The following is a 19,153-nucleotide window of genomic DNA, read 5'->3' on the forward strand; positions in this document are numbered from 1 at the left end:
ACGTTAGCTTACCAACGTAACCCTGTTCGCTGACATTCGGTGATATTTTTTCGGTGCTAAAACCCTTTCAGCCGAAAGGGCCTTTTTAACCATTTTCGGCCGATAATTTTCGGCGGCCGAATATTCACGATTATGTTGGTCAATAATTAATATGGTGATTATTAAATACGATGATTATTAAATTCATTGACTTTGAAAACATCCATTTATTGAACTTTAAAAATAATAATAATTTGAAAAGTATATTTTTAACTGTTGATTACCCTGAACGTATAATTCAACTGAAAAACCAATACAAACATTTATTAAATAAATGATACATTTAAATAAATAATATCAAAATGATAAATACCAATAAACAAGATCAACAAATATTTTGGAGCGCACTTCCACAAGCTATTAAACATATATAAATAGGATGAATAAATTAGACTAAAATTAATTGGATCAAATATGTTGTAGTGCACTGTCACAACCTAGCAAAGCAAAATAATAGTTTTTTTCCGATTATGTTGTTTTTCGTAATTGTGGCAGACCAAAATCATAATTGCGATTTAAAATACTATTAATGGCACAGCCCTAAAACACACACCAGGGCTCGACATTAACGACTGCCCGATGGCCCGGGGCCATCTAGTATTTAGCTCGGGCAATGAAGCCTCACCTGCTGGTTGCCTGATCACGCAATCTATTATGCCAGTATCATGCAGCTCGCGGATCCAGTAATGAGTGACTCGACAGTAAAACTAAACATATACAGGACTGTCTCAGAAAATTAGAATATTGTGATAAAGTTCTTTATTTTCTGTAATGCAATTAAAAAAACAAAAATGTCATACATTCTGGATTCATTACAAATCAACTGAAATATTGCAAGCCTTTTATTATTTTAATATTGCTGATTATGGCATACAGCTTAAGAAAACTCAAATATCCTATCTCTAAATATTAGAATATCATGAAAAAGTATACTAGTAGGGTGTTCAACGAATCACTTGAATCGTCTAATTAACTCGAAACACCTGCAAGGGTTTCCTGAGCCTTGAAAAACACTCAGCTTGGTTCAGTAAACTAAATCACAAGTATGGGGAAGACTGCTGATCTGACTGCTGTCCAGAGGACCGTCATTGACACCCTCCATCAGGAGGGTAAGACACAAAAAGAAATTTCTCAAAGAGCAAGCTGTTCACAGAGTGCAGTTTCAAAGCACATCCACAAAAAGTCTGTTGGAAGGGGGAAATGTGGCAGGAAACGCTGCACAACCAAGAGAGATGACCGCAGCCTTAACAGCATTGTGAAGAAGAGTCGCTTCCAGAATTTGGGGGAGCTTCAAAGACAGTGGACTGAAGCTGGAGTCCAGGTATCAAAAGTCACTGTTCACAGACGTGTCCGGGAAATGGGCTACAATAGCCGTATTCCCATGGTCAAGCCACTTCTGAACTCAAGACAACGGAAGAGGCGTCTGACTTGGGCTAAGGAAAAGAAGCACTGGACAGTTGCACAGTGGTCCAAAGTCCTCTTTTCAGACGAAAGCAAGTTTTGTATTTCATTTGGAAGTCAAGGCGCCAGAGTCTGGAGAAAGGCTGGAGAGGAGCAAAATCCAAGTTGCTTGAAATCCAGTGTGAAGTTCCCACAGTCAGCGATGGTTTGGGGAGCCATGTCAGCTGCTGGTGTTGGTCCACTGTGTTTCATCAAGCCCAGAGTAAATGCAGCTGTGTACCAAGAGATTTTAGAGCACTACATGCTTCCGTCTGCTGAAAAGCTCTATGGAGATGAGGAATTCATTTTCCAGCATGATCTGGCACCTGCCCACAGTGCCAAAACCACCAGTAACTGGTGTACTGACCATGGCATTACTGTCCTCGATTGGCCTGCAAATTCCCCTGACCTGAACCCCATAGAGAATATGTGGGGTATTGTGAAGAAGAAGCTGAAAGACACCAGACCCAACAATGCTAATGAGCTAAAGGCCGCTATTGAAGCATCCTGGGCATCCATAACACCTCAGCAATGCCACAGGCTGATTGCCTCCATGCCACGCCGCATTGATGCAGTAATCCGTGCAAAAGGATTCCCAACCAAGTACTGAGTGCATTAATGGACATTTTCAAATGTTTGATTGTGTTTTGCTGTTATAAATCTTTTTTTTTTACTTGGTCTGAGGAACTATTCTAATTTTTTGAGATAGGATTTTTGAGTTTTCTTAAGCTGTATGCCATAATCAGCAATATTAAAATAATAAAAGGCTTGCAATATTTCAGTTGATTTGTAATGAATCCAGAATGTATGACATTTTTGTTTTTTTAATTGCATTACAGAAAATAAAGAACTTTATCACAATATTCTAATTTTCTGAGACGGTCCTGTATATATAACTAGTTTAGGTAGTTTGAGAGGTAATTAAAATAGCTACGTGTGTTATTCTAACCTGAAGTGTGTGTTTTGTCCGCTCACCGCTGCATGTGATCATGCAGAGCTGCGTGTCGACTCGTCAGCAGCCAGCAGGTGATCTCTCTCTCCCGTCAGATTAGACTTCACTCGCGTTTATGTCCATATCGATCAGATCCAGCTAGTTCTAGCTAATGATATGACTACCTGCTTATTAAAAGACACCTTGACCTAAACAATAAGTGTCGCTATGCAACTGGGTGAGGCCACAAAGTATAGCGCAGCATTATGCATTTGTTTACATGCCCACCGGAACCCAGAGGCATTACCAACAGATCAACGCACAATCAACCCATACAGGACATCTCTTTCTCCACATTAAGTATTAGACATTAGAATTGACTATTCTTGTCTGTCACATACTCTTCTTGTCTGTCACATAAGTGGCGCAACTGAAGCGGTATTGCGAGAAAGGGAAATTATTTTGACCGGACATTTTGACCGAGGAGATTTAGATTTGCCGACTAACGGGAACTCTGACATCGCCATTTTGTGTGCTTCGTGGATGCGCTCGGCTCCTCTCAACTGCTGCTCGGGTCTGCTCGGTCAGCTTCCGGATGAGGAGGCATTCGTTCGACCAATTTACAGTAGATAACATTGCAAACATTTTTAACAGGGGCCATTATAGTGTTCATTTGGGTCGGTGTGAACACAGACGGACTCTGGTCCGCTAAAATAGGTAGTCTCGGAGCGCTTGCTTGCGAACTCTGGAGCGGTTCATTGCTGGTGTGAACGCAGTCCGCACCAAAACATAGGAAGCGCAGTATTTACGTGTCACAAGAACGCGGATATCTTCAAAGATCTTTAGCGAAAGAGTCTTTCAAGACATCCGCGGTTGTTTAGTTAAAGAGTAAAGCAGAATTAAGTGTTGAACAGTGTCGTGTAAAGTAAAAATTCTCCGTCAGCTACATAAAAGTAAGAACACCTGTCGTCGGTGAAACGCCCCTCCTTACTGCAGAACGTCTCTCATGAACAAGAACATGCCGATCTAGATCCCTCCGCTTCGCGTTGGGCTCCTGATCAGCCTGTCGGTGTTATTTTCCCCATAATGACCGCGCCGCTGCACATTATCCTGCTTATTACATGGCCACATTCTCAACAAAGTAACGACATGACTCCCAATATTAATTGAAATGCTTTTGTGGATTTAGAAAAATGATTTTATTGATTTGAAAAATAGTTGTAAGTATTGATTTAAATTGACATGCATCCGCTAAGAAAAATACGGTAGTCCGTTGTTACTGTTTGAACTAACGTAGCAACGGCAGGAACTGCTTCGATAGCGTTTTTGAGGAGCTTTTTTGATTACAGATTTGAAAACATCGTTGCTTGCTTTAAAAGTAGCACAATTCATTATGTCAAACCTTGGGAAGTATCTAGATATCCCTGCCCTAATGCCAAAGTAACTGGCCACTGTATATGTGTCGCCGTCTGATGTCTATGTCTGGACCGCTGCGTAAAAAAGAGGGTTTCTGCCCGTTACTTCTCCGCTGTTTTTTTAATGGACGTTGTCTGATTATATAATCATATGCGCCGGCCGCTAGTGTCTGTTGATCTCCAGATTAACAGCAGCATGAGAATAACCTGCCGAAAGTGCCGATGCTCCATGGCGGAGGCTCCGCTAGAAATTGCCGGGATTTGCGTTTTTACCCCCTTAATGTCTGATTGAACAGCATTTCCGAGCACATGGCTTTTGTTTAAAGTTTATAGTCCGTTTGAGTTTTGCCCGTGTGAACCTGGTGTGAACGCAAACCGAACCTTCTGAAAAATGAAACAATGTAACAAACTGTGGTCTGGTGCGCACCAGAGAGCGGACTATAGAGAACCGCAGTGGCGCGTCGTAAAACCCGGAAGTAAGTTAGCATTTTTAGCACTTCCAGTTCCTTCCTCAAAAAGTAATGCATTTTTCCCATAGGGTTTTGGAAAATAGCTCGAAATAAGGTCTGTGGTTGACACAAATTTAAGAGATAAATCACGTTTTGTTCTACGACATTAAATACATCAGCAATGACCCCACTGGGGATTTTTGAAGAGTTTACGTGTCTGAAAAACGATGGTTGTTACCGAGTGGCTGAATAGGATTACAGAAATTGTCGAGGCCGTTGTACGTCATTACGCCGAACACGTAAACACTCCCACTAAGTTTGTTTTCCCCTGTGTTCTGCTTGAAAGCAAGTACCTGCCTATCTTTAGTATCTGTATATCTATATCTGACCATTAGAAACTGTATTTTTGAAATTGTCGTTTTTAACACCGTAGTTTTACAAATTATAGAATAATTAATTACCAGTGTTTTCCAATTTTACTCGGCAGTTCGTTTCGTTAGCTAACGTTAGCTAAAGCCAGCGCTACTAGTTAGCTACGCAATGGTTTGTTGCTTTGCTCCGGGTTGCAGCCACAGGTCTTCGTATGAAACGTGCTTGTTCTATCGTTTCCCGGCCAATGTTTTCCAAAGGAGAGTCTGGATTCGTGCCATGAGGTAAGCTGACGTTACGTTTTGTCCACGTCACGGTGAAATGTAAATGATGGGTAGTGACTGTATCGCCGTTTTAGAGAGCGCGCTGCTGAAAAGACCGCAACATAAGTAAAGATAATGAATACATCCTATTAAAACCTGTGTGGCTTAGATGATAAGTCGAATTAGTACAAGCAGCATAACGTTTCACCATGTAACTAAAGATTGTAGACAGGGAAATCAGTTTGACATATTGAACTAATAACAAATCACCTCTGGCTGGCAGAGAACTCTCTGCTCCATAGCTTCTCTTGGACGTAAAATCACATGTGCATTTTACATTTATATTCAATTTAATATTCCATCCCTCACATACTTTTGTATATATAATAACTTATATTTTGTTTTTCTTGTTATGCTGCTGCAACACAAACATTTCCCATATTGGAATCAATACAGAAATATCTTATCTTAATTAATTAAGAAATATAACTATTATAATTAGTGTAGCAGCTGACACCTATTTTCAATATGGATTAATCTACCATTTATTTCTTTAGTTCAATTTTCATCTATAAAAATGTCAAAATAGTGAAAATGTTCACTAGACTTATCAAAGTGTAAGGTTATATCTTTAGATGTTTTGTTTTAGCCTATGTACTGTATGTCTTAATGCTCTTACAGTATATGTGACGGTGTGACTTCCATGAAACTAATATTTTATATCTTCCCAACAGACGAGCTGACAGGAAACCTAACACTCTAACAACCACAACATTGCAAAGGCGAGTAAATGTAAATTAAAAACAATTCACAATTTCTTTATTTCTTCTTCCTCGCAGTGAGGTGAAGCTGAACTTGCACTTGGTGCCAGTAAGGATGTTCCTCACGCAGGCTGAATGTTTCTCCTTCCTTACTGACACAGAAGCCCTTGATTTGCAATGCTTCACTAATTGTCATTTCCCTGGCTCTGTAGGGAAACTTTACCTCCAGCACAGCGGAAGACCCTACCAGACAATCTGGAGATGCCCCCAACAATCCTGATAGGGAGAGCCACAAATCTGACTCATGGACCTGCATCTGGGTTGCAGTGGTGAATGCCCCGACGCCCTCACATTCATTCATACTCCCCCATTGTACAGACAAAACACCATCAAGGGCCTGTTGTTGCCCTAGCACCCTGGCAATAAAGGAAGCAGTCACACGCTTTGACCTCAGGACAGCTCCAAAGTTGCTGGCAGTCAACCTTCCTTTCCTGAACAAATGCCAGTTTGTGTTGGTTCGCTGACCAGTGGTAGCCACCTGAATTGCCCTCTGTTGCTCTTCAGACAATGCCATGCTTGCCACAATTACCTCAGGTCCCTGATGCCCAACAGATTTGATAATTTCAGGAACAGTAACGGCCCGTCCACACTACAGCTAGAGCTTGTACTGGCATATGATTTGATTGGCTGACGCTTCCACCGAAAGCTTCAGAAGCTTCCAAAGTTGAACATTGCTCAACTTTTGCAGCTTGAAACGCCAGGAAAGCTCCACTATGCTACCCACAATTCAGTTCGGCGAAAAACAAGGCAACGTGACGTCACCCCATTCAAAGTGAATGGGCAGACGCGTTGGAAACCGTTTTTGAAGCTGTATTGTGGACGGGCCGTAAGTGTTTCCAAGCTGTAGTGTTCCCCTTCTGGCTCGGGGGAGAGAAGCCAAGAAATTCCTGAAAACCTGCCCCCGAGTCTATCCCTCAGCCAGTCACGATCTTCAGAGGTGGGCTCTCTTGTCAGCAGGTTAAATTAGTTATTGGTTTCAACAGCCACATTAAAACAGTTACTAAATCAGCTTACTATCACCTAAAGAACATATCTAGGATTAAAAGACTAATGTCACAGCAGGATTTGGAAAAATGTGTCCATGCTTTTATCTTCAGTAGACTGGACTACTGCAATGGTGTCTTCACAGGTCTCACTAAAAAATCTATTAGAAAGCTGCAGCTGATTCAGAACACCGCTGCTCGAGTCCTTACCAACACTAAGAAAGTGGATCACATCGCTCCAGTTCTGAAGTTAATAACTGGCTTCATGTGTGTCAAAGAATAGATTTCAAAATACTGCTGCTGTTTATAAAGCACTGAATGGTTTAGGACCAAAATGCATTTCTGACCTCCTGCTAAATTATGAACCATCCAGATCTCTCAGGTCTTCAGGGACTGGTCAGCTTTCTGTCCCCAGAGTCAGAACTAAACATGGTAAAGCAGCGTTCAGTTATTATGCTCCAAATATCTGGAACAAACTCCCAGAAACCTGCAGGTCCTCTGCAACTCTTACGGCCCGTCTACACTACAGGCATCAAAAAATGCTTTCAACGCTTCGCCCATTCACTTGAATGGGGTGACGTAGAAGATTTTTAATCTTCGCCGAACTGCATTGTGGGGAGCATGGCATGGCTTTGCAAGCATCACGAGCATCTATCGGCATCAAAAGTTGAACAATGTTCAAGTTTTGAGGCTCGATGCTTGGCATCAGCCAATCAAATCCAGTTTATGCAAATCCCGCCAGTGCAAGCGCAGCCAATCAAACCGCGTGCAAGCTTGAAGAGCCAGACCGCAGTTAATTTCCTCATATTCCAAACGAGATATTACGGTAGCAAATCACCCGGTTCTTTACGACCAGAACTATTTACCGGGATGCAAACCGGAGGAACCAGGCATCGAGGAAGGTGGCAGAGACAGTGGGTGAAACTGGTAGGTTTTTCGCCTGTTTGGAGAGTTTATATCCAGTTTACTTCGTTTTAACATTCCTTTTGCTTTGTATGCCGGGGGCGGGAGATTCATGTGATTGGTTGTTGGTCGTCAAGCTTCAAACACGCCCAGCTTCAAGATTTTTTAATGCCTGTAGTGTAGACGGGCCGTTACTACTTTTAAATCCAGGCTGAAGACTTTTCTTTTTGTCGCTGCTTTTAATTGAACTATTCATATCTTAGACTGCACTGTAACTTTTATCCATGTATTTTTTCTTTTCATCTTTATTTTATTAGCTTTTCTTTTTAATGACTGATTTTAAATGCCATTTTCTTAATGTCTTTCATTTTTTGTAAAGCACTTTGAATTGCCTTGTGTTGAAAAGTGCTATATAAAAAAACTTGCCTTGCCTAATAAAGATTTCATATGACACATACAATTGATTTGTTGATGGGAATTAATGTGAATAAATTAACTCTAAGTTAACGGTACTCCTGCTATCACTACTCACCGACACTATAAACCTTGTCCCTCATGCTAGCCCTGACAACACCGGTAAGCACACCTTCATCTAGGCTGCACTGTTACGTCGCCTGACTTGTAGTGGTTCTCTCCTCTATCTACACTCTTCTTGTCATCTTTGTAAAACCATATCAGACTGGTAATTGACACAGCCATGACTTTTAGTTAAATTCAGTGTGGCTAAAATGAAAAGCTTTGTTAAAATATGCAAGCATGCAAAAGTCAAATTCAGCTTTATTGTCAAAAATTCTACATGTGTTATACATCCAGAAATATCCAAATATTGTTTCCCACAGTGTGACATGTATACATAAAACAAAACAAAAAGGGCCTAGATCAGGGTTCCCCAGACTACGGCCCGCGGGCCGCATACGGCCCGCCACGCCCCTTTGACCGGCCCTCCACCTCTCTGCACCTCACCATTTGAACTGGCCCAAAGAAGAAGAAAAAAATAAAATAAAATTATAAAATATTTTTTAAAATATTTTATTTTAGTTGTCCAACTTGTTTTGTGAAATAATAACATGACTCTCCAAACGAGGGCGGTAATCGCTGTTCATTCCGTCACCTGAGATTAGAACTCGAGGCCGTCAGTATGTAGTGGCCAGAGCGGCTCTAGTAGTGGCCATGAGCCAAACAGTGGAACTGTCAATCAGATCGCCAGCGCCTCTATCACGCTTTAAAAGCAACGTTATGTAACGTTCTGGTTGACATCTGTTACATTTGCATCTTGTTTTTTTAACACTAAAATATTTTTTTATTAACCATTTATATTTTATATAATTTAATATGTGTGTCTGTATTATTTATATGATGTATGTTTATGACCGAATTTCCGCCACCTTACAAGCTGATCGAAGTCATGCGCAGAAAATATTATGCTACAGTTGAACAGCAGTGTAATGGCGTGCAGTAAAGTGAGGAAAATTGACAGAGTGTCGGGTTTTGAAAGAACAATGGACCAAGGATTATTTTTTTGTTCCATGGAAGGACCGTGCCATTTGTATTATATGTAAAGAAAATGTGGCCGTGTTTAAAGAATTCAACCTTCGCCGCCATCACGAAACCCGGCACAGAGAGTATGCTAGCTTGAGCGGGCTAGCGAGAGATGATAAGGTTCGGCGTCTGAAAGGCGGACTAGCTGTTCAACAGGATGCCTTCCTTCGTCAATCCCGGGTCAACCTGGCTGCTGTCCGAGCTAGCTACAAAGTAGCTAACCTACTGGCTACCCACGGCAAGCCGTTCACAGACGGAGAATTCGGGAAGGCCATGATGCTGGCTGTGGCCGAGGAGGTGTGTCCCGAGAAGACAGATGCCTTCCGTGGGGTGAGTCTCTCAGCACAAACGATGACGAGACGAATTGAGGAGATGGGGGGAAACGTGTTTGACCAACTGAGAGAGAGAGCCGCAGAATTCAAGTGTTTTGCTTTAGCCATGGATGAAAGTAATGACGTACAGGACACGGCACAACTGTTGATTTTTATTCGTGGAGTCAACACACGTTTTGAAGTGTCAGAGGAGCTGGCATTACTGAGAAGCCTAAAAGGCACAACAACTGGAGAAGACCTTTTTGTCGAAGTGTGCAAAACAATGGGCGAACTTGGTCTGCAATGGGCTAATTTTGCCAGTGTCACTACAGATGGTGCGCCTAGCATGGTCGGATCTACGAGGGGTCTAGTAGGGCGCTTGAACGGCGAGTTCGAGGAACGAGGTCTCGCCCCACCGATTCAAGTCCACTGCCTGATTCACCAGCAAGCGCTGTGCTGCAAAGTTTTGAAGTGGGCGTCTGTGATGAAGGTGGTTGTGCACTGTGTCAACTACATCCGGAAAAATAGGCTGAAACACAGGCAGTTCCAGGCCTTTCTCTCCGAGCTGGGGTCTGCTCACCAGGATGTGCTGTACTACACCGAAATCCGGTGGTTAAGTCGAGGCAAAGTATTGCGCCGTGTCTACGACCTGCTGCCCGAAATCAACACCTTCCTCCAGTCTAAAGGTGAAACGGTACGGGAGCTGACCGACCCGGAGTGGAAATGGGACCTCGCGTTTTTAACTGATGTGACTGAACTGTTGAACCACCTCAACCTACAGCTCCAAGGCAAAGGGAATCTCATCAGCGACATGTATTCCCACATAAAAGCATTCGAGGTCAAACTGCAGCTCCTTGTGCGACAGGTCCAAAAGCTGGACTTCACACATCTCCCTGCCACCCAAAGCTACTGCGCCGAGAAACCAGCCGCCCCTTTCCCAGTCGCGAAGTGCAAAGATGCCCTGGAGATGCTGCAGCGAGAGTTCAGTGTGCGCTTCCGCGAGCTTCATGTCAACAACAAAGACATAAGTCTGTTCCAGAACCCCTTTGCTGCTGACATTGACGACGCACTTCCCTCTCTTCAGTTTGAACTAGCCGAGCTGCAGAATTGTGATGTCCTTAAAGACGCATTCAAGCCTGACCACCTCCTTGAGTTCTATGCTGAGCTACCAGAGGGCACTTACCCAAACATTAAACAACATGCTCTGAAGATGTGTACCGTTTTTGGCAGCACCTACACCTGCGAGCAGACGTTTTCCCGCATGAAGCAAATAAAAAATCCAACGAGGAACAGACTCTCAGATGAACATTTGCATCAAACTTTGAGACTGGCAACCACTAGGCTACACCCAGACATCGGACTTCTCACCAGCCAGAAGCAAGCACACAGTTCACACTGATATGGTAAATATACTGATTTTAACTATTACAATTTTATATGGCTGTAAACATGAACTATGATTTTTTGATGAAATATGATTAATGTTTTTAATGAATTTTAATGAATAATGCTACACTGTATTTGTAAAATCACATCACAAGGAACAACAGGCAGCATATTTATGTAATTTACTGAATGTGTCCAATGTCATCCCTTTATGCCAGGTTTCCAGGCAGCAAGAGAGGGGACTGCAACTGCTGACCTCAAAGATCACTGCCAATCCATCCTTCCTTCCACCCTGGCTACAAGTACCAATTCAGTTCACCTACTGCACATATTGCTGACTTCCCATTCTGTTACTCTCTTCTAGTTTAACCTGCCGAGGGTTTACTGCTCAGTCTCTCCTCCCAATCTCTTCTCTCAGCATCTGCCTCTCCATCGTTGTCTCTCTCTCTCCCTCTCTCTCCTCTCTCTCCTCTTTCTCCTCTTTATGCACTGCCCCTCATCTCAATCTCCTATTTCAAAGGGATGATAATTGTGCTGTAAAAGTGTTTGGGTGCTCATTGCATTTTCACCTTGAACAAAAAAAATCTCACCTGAATATACAAATAAGAGTTGGTTAGTTGATATATTGTTCACCAAGTTTCTTGTCTTGATGATTTCTCATCTCACTGTAATATAGGCCTACCATTTCTATTGTATCACTCATAAACTGTCAATCACCATGTTTTTCTAACCTTTCCTTGCTATTTTTACATGGTTGTTATTAGAAAATAAAAGGAATACCTGTGGTATTTCAAATTGAAAAACATGTGAAGTACTCACTTCTTTTGCAAATCACTTGTAATGATGAACTATTTTGTGCTAGAAATTATGGCTATAACAGGCAGTGGCCTAGTATACAGCCCACATGATCGATCCCGGCCCCTCATCACAGTCAGGAACGATAATGTGGCCCCCAGAGAAAAAAGTTTGGGGACCCCTGGCCTAGATAAACGTGGTATACATTAAACAAAACAAAAAGGGCCTAGATAACCGGGGTATACAGTTTAAAATGTTAATATATTTAAAGTGTTCAAAGTGCAGTTTCAGTGCAAGTCAGTTGAAACGATCTTAAGTTGGCGTGACGTTGAAGTCGTGCGCCCCTGCTGCTGTACTGGCTTGCGGTTCGTTTATAGCATAACGTTAGCATTTCGCTTTTGGCGACTAGATTTATGATTCAAAAATTATAAAAGTAGGGTTGACATGTGGATATTATCCGGCTGAACAAAAAGTGATCCCTCTCTTAAATGTGTGTCAGCCAAAGACCTTATTTCGAGCTATTTTCCAAAATCCTATGGAGAATTTGCATTGGTTTTTCAATGCGAAGGAACCGGAAGAAGTTTACTTCCGGGTTTTACGACGCGTCATTCTCTATTAGGTGTGAATGCACCATAAGACCTGCAAAAATCGAAATTTTCTAGGGGGAGGCCCCCCAAACCCTTTGTGCGTCATTTCGTCCGCGCGCATTTTTCAGGGCAATCTCTATTGGGCTCAGGGCCATCTGTAAATTAGCTTAGATGGCTCACAGGGCCATCTCCCAAAATCCTTAATGTCATGCACTGCACACACTCAAGCACACACAGACGACACACACACATACACACTTTTTGTCTAACACGCTAACACAGTTCTTTGTACTGTTATGCTGTTATGTTCAGTCATTGTTCTTATGTTGAACATGAATACATTTACTTTGTAAGTAATTATGGGACGTATTTCTTCTTTCATAGCAATTTTCCTTCATACTTCATTGCCTTGAAATAGGTCTTAAAGAGCAACTTGCAGGTTTTTTTTTTTTTTACTACATTTATGCTTAACCTTGCCTGAAAATTACAATTAAAAATGTTAATGCAGGATTTGATATGTTTTACAAGACATAAGGGCAGGAATTCAGAGGAAAAGGAGCCGTTTTGAGCTCTGCTAGTAAAAACTGCTTTTTTTTAACGTCAAACGCGTCATATTACGTCACATGGGGGAGTTAACTTTCTCGGACTCGTTCTCTGCCCAATCCGCGGTAGTAGTTTGTAGTTGGTTTGAGCGGTTGTGATTTAGTGAGCTGGTATTTTTTCGGTAATTTTACATTGCATTTCACCATTTGTAATCATGGTGAGCTTGTGTTTATGCAGGTTGCACAAACTCCAGCCTGTCAGGGCATCGAGTCCACAGTTTCCCTCACGGGTAAAGGACCGGAGCTAGCGTTTGTTCCTGGGTGCATTGTGCATCCACCTCCCTGCAGCACATACTCCGTCTCCACAGCTTTATCAAGAAACCGTATTACATCCCTTCGCTGCTCTCTCTCTCCCCCCTTCGCTGCTCTCTCTCTCCCCTCCGGTACACGGCACCCGTAGTGTGGAGTTAGGTAACTCTGTGGTGGCTGTACTGCTCCAGCCGTCTCCTTTGTGTTTGTTTGTTTCCCCCTGTCTGTGTTGTTTGTGTGGGCGCGGTGGCTGTCACTCCTGGCTCCCGGCTCAACCTCCACTCACCTGCTGCAATCAGCTGTGCACCCTCCCCGACTACACACCTGCTTTCCATCAAGCCATTTACAACGGCATATCAACGGAGGCTCCACAACCTTTCTCCGCCAGATCGTCAAGTATCAGCCGTATCTCGCGTCTCCCCTCCGGTCAGCACCGTAGTGTGGAGTTGCATTAGGTAACGCGAGATACGGCTGATACTTTCGCATTAGTTTCTGTTATGGATCAGAATCAACAGTCCTGCCAGTAACGTTACTATATTATCAATACTACTTTAGTTATAGCCTGATATATGATTGCTAACTTTACAATGTTGTGATGTGACTGACGTTAGCTAACATGCTAACGCCGGTCACTCACCAAGACAGCTGCTCTGTTCTCCACTGGTTCTCCACACACCAAAGCTCCATTTCTCTCCGATAGCCGTTATTTTTTCGAATCCTTGGCTGCTCCTGGTCTCTTGGACGCCTAGCAGGCTCATAATTATAATCATATGCATTCGAATATATATTTTCTACCTCTTCTGTGTCAAAACTAGCATTGTGATCCATGTTTATTCATACGTTAGACCGGCCGCTCCCCCCCTTGTTTCCCCCATGTTACGTCACACGCGGGAGGTCACGTGCGGAGGCTTTTTTATGCGGAAGTGAAAATGTCTTACTAAAACAACGCCAGATGTCACTGTAGTGTATATTTCTGTATATTTTGGGGAAAATCTAGTGTATTCATCATTTTCCTACACATTTATTCACTGGTGTCTCCAACCTGTAAGTTGCTCTTTAAATGTATTCAAAGTGGTCTTAAAAAGGTCATAAAAAGTCTTAAATTTGAGTTGGCGAAACCTGCAGGAACCCTTTTACAGAAACGCAAAACACATGGTATATTGGAGGAAACCGCTTCTCTATAGTTTTAGAATCAATATTCTTTGAAAAGATCATTTTTAAACCACTAAATTCACTGAATGTCTCAATTGTTTAACAAACGCATTGAATTTAAAAGATGACTATCTTCAAAATCAAAGATTATAATTCTGAGGTCTCAAAGAATGATATGTATATCAGCTTTAAAGTCCATATTAATCTCTCGTTGCCATCTACTGTCCTGACTTTATTTTGATGTGTTTATCTTCTCCAAGTTTGCAAAAGCTGCATTGTGAAACACTTATTCTACAGCAAAAGGTGTCCAACATGCAGCATTGTAGTCCACCAGACAAAACTGACGTACAACATCAGGTAGGTCTGTCAATATGTGATGCATTAGTTCAATTGTGTTGTACCAAAAATAATGATATATCTGCCAACCATATGTTTTAGAGTTTCAATGATTTATAGGATTATGGTACAGATTTAATTTCAGAAATGTGATTGCATTTATTTCCAAGTAAGAACAGTTTGTTTATTGAACAATTTTTCTCTGTTTTCCTGCAGCCCTGACAGACAACTGCAGGATATTGTTTACAAAATGGTTCCCTTCCTGGAGGAGTGTAAGTACAGTACATACAGTTACAATCATTTTGATGGTCTTCATGTACTCTATCTCTTTCAACTCTTATTCCACAGCCGAAAGAAAACAAATGTGTCAATTCTACAAGGAGAGAGGGCTGGATGTGCCAAACAAAGGTAATTCTTTAAACTTTAACGTTTAAAATCAGAAGGCTTGGTGCAACGTTAGATACAAAAATTGTGATTTTCTGTAATCTAATGTTCTGGACTTTACTTTTCCTTCTGTGAAAAAAGTATAAAGTTTATCTTATTGCGTTGTTCATTTAAGCAGACATGGGTTTTAAACATGGGTTTGTCAACAGCATCGAAAACATGAAAGATTGTCACACAATCCATTACCTTGTGTTTTGCCTCTCCTGCTTTTCAGTTGTAATCTCGCCTCCAGGTCCTGTTGTCATAACGAGGCAGAAGAAAGAGAACATTCCCCCGTCTGTGTTCACCATCCCTCCTGAGCTGGATGTATCTCTGCTGCTGGAGTTTGCTGGGTAAGGATCTATACAGCTATGCTGGACAGAATTTTGTCACAACAGCTGTATTACCTATTAAAAAGTAATCAACCTAGTAGACATTCTGCTAGATATTATTTTATGCCCCAGAACAAAGAAAATCTACTAAACTACAGTACCAGTCAAAAGTTTGGACACACCTTCTCATTCAGTGATTTTTTTTTCTTTTTTTTTCTACTTTGTAGATTAATACGGAAGACATCAAAACTATGAAATTATCTAGTTCAGCGGTTTTCAAAGTGTGAGGCGCACCTCCCCTGGTGGGCGCCAGAGAGCTTCAGGGGAGGCGCAGCGTGAGACACAAAAGAACGAGAAAAAGACGAGTAAAGTGACACTTGCCCACTTGTGGCTGTCTGTGGAGACCGAGTTCCCCCACCTTGCCAAAAAGGCTGTAAAAGTGCTCATTCCCTTCACCTCCACCTACCTGTGTGAGTGCAGGTTTTCCGCATTGACTTTGATCAAAAGCAAGTACCGGTAAAGGCTGAAGCCAGAGTATGATCTGCGTTTATTCCTGTGTGCATCGCAGACTCATTGTTCCCACTAAAGTAGGGGTGAGTGTAATAAGGAGGCAAAGTTGACGTTCAGTGTGTTGCCGGGAGCATATAAGGATTTATCCACCATGTTGAAAATGTAAAAAAAAACATGTCTTGAGAACACGGCGTGCGGAAATATACGGGTCGTGCTGCAGCTAGATGTGCCTGTCCTCTGTAAGAAGGTGCCGGCGACTGACATGCAAGAAAGAACGGCTGTCCACAGGCTGTTCCAACTTTAACAACTGTATTAACTTCCATGGTAGTGAATTGAACATGCAATTGTAATTGGGTGTGGTATATTTTCATGCACGCACACGCATGTTCCACAACACACAAACTGAACAACACTCAATTTTCCGATCGCACCCAGTGTCCTTGCGATCTCAGTGTGCGAAAAAGTACACGTCCCACCGTCCGGGACGTGTTATTTACAATATCGGACAAGTAGATCTTTCAATTGACTTGTCCGGCGGACAAGTGACGTTTTTCGCCCGGATTTATTGTTATATTATTGATAGATTCAGTTTACAAAAGGCAGAACTCATTCGCAAATTGGACGTGTCCGCCATTGTTCGTTTAGAAATGTTAGTTTCGGTTCTGTTTGTCGATTCCTAATGAAATGCATCTCGCCGCTTTCTGTGCAGGGGCGGGGCGGGAAGTGTAGCACAGTGGCAGGGTTGGGAAGCAAAACTCGGTTCCGAGTAGGAACAAATAACAATTGTCCGTTCCCGGGATTGATAAGAGTTGTGAGGACAGGAGGCGAAGCCGAGCCCCGCGGACCGCAGCTCCCTCTCTCTGCTCCGGATCAGCTGATCGCTGCATGGTGCAGCTCAGCGTCTCTCTCTCTCTCTCTCTCTCTCTCTCTTTCTCTCTTTCTACACACAGCGGATTCACTGCCCGTTTAACAGCCTCATCTTTGTCAAACTTTCTTATGTTCTTTCTCTAACACGTAATGAAGGTTATTAGGACTTTTAGCTCCTTTGTTGTTAATATTGACCGCCATTTCCTTTATGAAGTGAAGCAGCCTCCCTGTGTCCTCGCGCTGTAATCATATCCCCGGACCCCCATACTCGGAGGAGCACAGGGATGTCAGTATTGTTTATAAGGCAGGGTATAGAAATTATTGAAATTAAAATACTATCTATTTACTTTTACAAACAGTGAACAGCTGGGCAGCTGCAGCATGTGTATTGCAGGACATGTGTAAGCGTCTTTGAGTTTTAGAAAAGCGCTAGGCCTATAGGCTATAAATATAATGTATTATTATTATTATTATTAGGCCTATGTGTTGGACATGTGTGGTTGGATTCTGTCTCACAGGCAGGTTGCAGCATGTGTGTTGCAGGACATGTGTTGGACACACAGATTGTGTGGTTGGACTCTGTCTCACAGGCAGGTTGCAGTGTAACATCAGAGGAGACTGGGCCAATTGTACATTCTTAAACTGCACCACTTAGAACTAACAAAACAATGCAGAGATTATGTTTATATAATTGTATTCAATAACCGTAATAAATTTAACAGTATGAACTGATTTGTAAATAGGAATACAGATTTGACTTAATGTTTTCATAAATATATTTTTCTCCCAGTTTGTCATGGGACTTATTTTTACCCTCTCAAAGAACCGGAATCGAGAACCGAAAATAACTGGAATCGAAAAGCAGAACCGGAATCGTTAAAATCTAAACGATACCCAGCCCTATGTGTGATGCAGTAAAATCTTACCGCTCACTCACGTGAGCGGTGTCGTAAAAACCGTGGGAAAATGTGAAATACGATGGCGAAGAAGAAGATTCCAGTGGCCCCAATTTGTGTCCATTCTGGACAAGTGAAAATGTATTCGGACAAGTAAATTGCCAAACTCACTTGTCCATGGACAAGTACTCTCTAAAAACTTTTTCTCACACTGGATCTTGTTATAATAACAAGTGCACGTTACTGATGCAATATGGTTGAGACAATTCGGGCTTATTCTAGAGGGGTGCAAGGAATAGTCCAAGTAATGGGGGAGTTTTATACAATATGTTTAAAACATAAAAATAAAAAGGTTTAAAAAAGTTATTGTTTAATGTTTTAAGGAGGTGACGCTACTCAGCCAATCAAATCGGTGCAGTCAGCACGATAGATTCAAACACACACACAGAGACGAGACAAGAGGAGAGAAACAGTCGGAGTAATTTCAAATGGCGGAAGGTAGACAGCGGAAACAGAGCATTTAATTACATTTTCTCTTACTGGACCTCTTTGAAATGTAATTGAATACCCCTGCATTATAGCAACAATAATAATAATAATAATAACAGCAATAATAATTGGGAGGGGGGGCGCGGCTGGTCTTATGTTCTCTGAGGGGAGGCTCACCCACCCACACTTTGAAAACCCCTGATCTAGTTAACAAAAAAGTGTTACAAAATCCAGAATATGATTTATATTTTAGATTCTTCAAAGTAGCCCACCTTTTGTCAGCTTCATGAGGTCGTGACCTGGAATGGTTTTCAATTAACATGTGTGCCTTGTCAAGAGTCAATTTGTGGAATTACTTCTGAATGAGTTTGAGACCATCAGTTGTGTTGTGCAGAGGTAGGGTTAGTGCACAGAGGAAAGCTCTATTTGACTACTGCTATAATCCATAATATGGCAAGAACCACTGAACTCAGTAAAGAGAAACGACCGTCCATCATCACTTTAAGAAATGAAGGCCAGTCGCTCCGGAAAATGTCAAGAACTTTGACTGTATCCTCAAGTACAGTCGCAAAAACCATCGAACGCTATGATGAGACTGGCTCTCATGAGGATCCCCCCGGGAAAGGAAGAGCAAGAGTTACCTCTGCTGCAGAGGATAAATACATCAGAATTACCAGCCTCAGAAACCGCAAATTAAAGCACCTCAGATTAGAGCCCACATCAATGATCACAGAGCTCAAGTAGCAGACAATCTCAACATCCACTGTTCAGAGGAGAGTGTACTACACTCTCCTCTACTGAGGATGAACAAGAAGAATAAGAGGATAATTGTTTGGGCCAAGAAACACAAGGATTGGACATTAGACAGTGGAAATCTGTACTTTGATCTGATGAGTCCAAATTTAAGATTTTCAGTTCCAACCACCGTGTCTTTGTGAGATGCAGAGAAGGTGAGCGGAAGGTTTCTGCATATGTGGTTCCCACCGTGAAGCCTGGAGGAGGAAGTGTGGAGGGGCTTTGCTAGTGACACTGTTGTTGATGTATTCAGAATTCAAGGCACACTTAA

The 19,153-nt window shown here is 42.1% G+C and overlaps 2 protein-coding genes across 5 annotated transcripts in view; both read left to right on the top strand.

Annotated features, from left to right (window-relative positions):
* The window catches only part of LOC307043795 (polycomb group RING finger protein 6-like), a 60,835-nt gene that overhangs the window by 10,835 nt on the left and 30,847 nt on the right, over positions 1 to 19,153 (top strand). For 2 of the 3 annotated variants that reach the window (XM_079688622.1, XM_079688623.1), the window contains 4 exons: positions 14,495 to 14,591; positions 14,787 to 14,842; positions 14,919 to 14,978; positions 15,229 to 15,346. In XM_079688622.1, the coding sequence (XP_079544748.1) occupies positions 14,495 to 14,591; positions 14,787 to 14,842; positions 14,919 to 14,978; positions 15,229 to 15,346 (331 nt within the window). The remainder of the gene's footprint in view (positions 1 to 14,494; positions 14,592 to 14,786; positions 14,843 to 14,918; positions 14,979 to 15,228; positions 15,347 to 19,153) is intronic. The other variant, XM_079688624.1, reaches the window with a different exon arrangement.
* On the top strand, positions 2,355 to 14,486 carry LOC307043794 (general transcription factor II-I repeat domain-containing protein 2-like). 2 transcript variants are annotated; one of them, XM_079688619.1, is made up of 3 exons: positions 2,355 to 5,688; positions 5,880 to 10,866; positions 11,068 to 14,486. In XM_079688619.1, exon 2 carries the CDS (start codon positions 9,426 to 9,428, stop codon positions 10,860 to 10,862), a length of 1,437 nt encoding a protein of 478 aa, XP_079544745.1. In that variant the 5' UTR covers positions 2,355 to 5,688; positions 5,880 to 9,425; the 3' UTR covers positions 10,863 to 10,866; positions 11,068 to 14,486. The 2 variants fall into 2 exon arrangements, with proteins under 2 accessions (XP_079544745.1, XP_079544746.1); XM_079688620.1 differs by lacking the exon at positions 2,355 to 5,688 and having other exon boundaries at positions 5,734 to 10,866.

This window comes from Notothenia rossii (assembly GCF_949606895.1).
Source record: "Notothenia rossii genome assembly, chromosome: 6".
In the NCBI taxonomy this organism is placed as follows: domain Eukaryota; kingdom Metazoa; phylum Chordata; class Actinopteri; order Perciformes; family Nototheniidae; genus Notothenia; species Notothenia rossii.

Coding starts and splice junctions, on each gene's coding strand:
- LOC307043794 (XM_079688619.1), top strand. CDS start 9,426: ATGATGCTGGCTGTGGCCGAGGAGGTGTGTCCCGAGAAGACAGATGCC.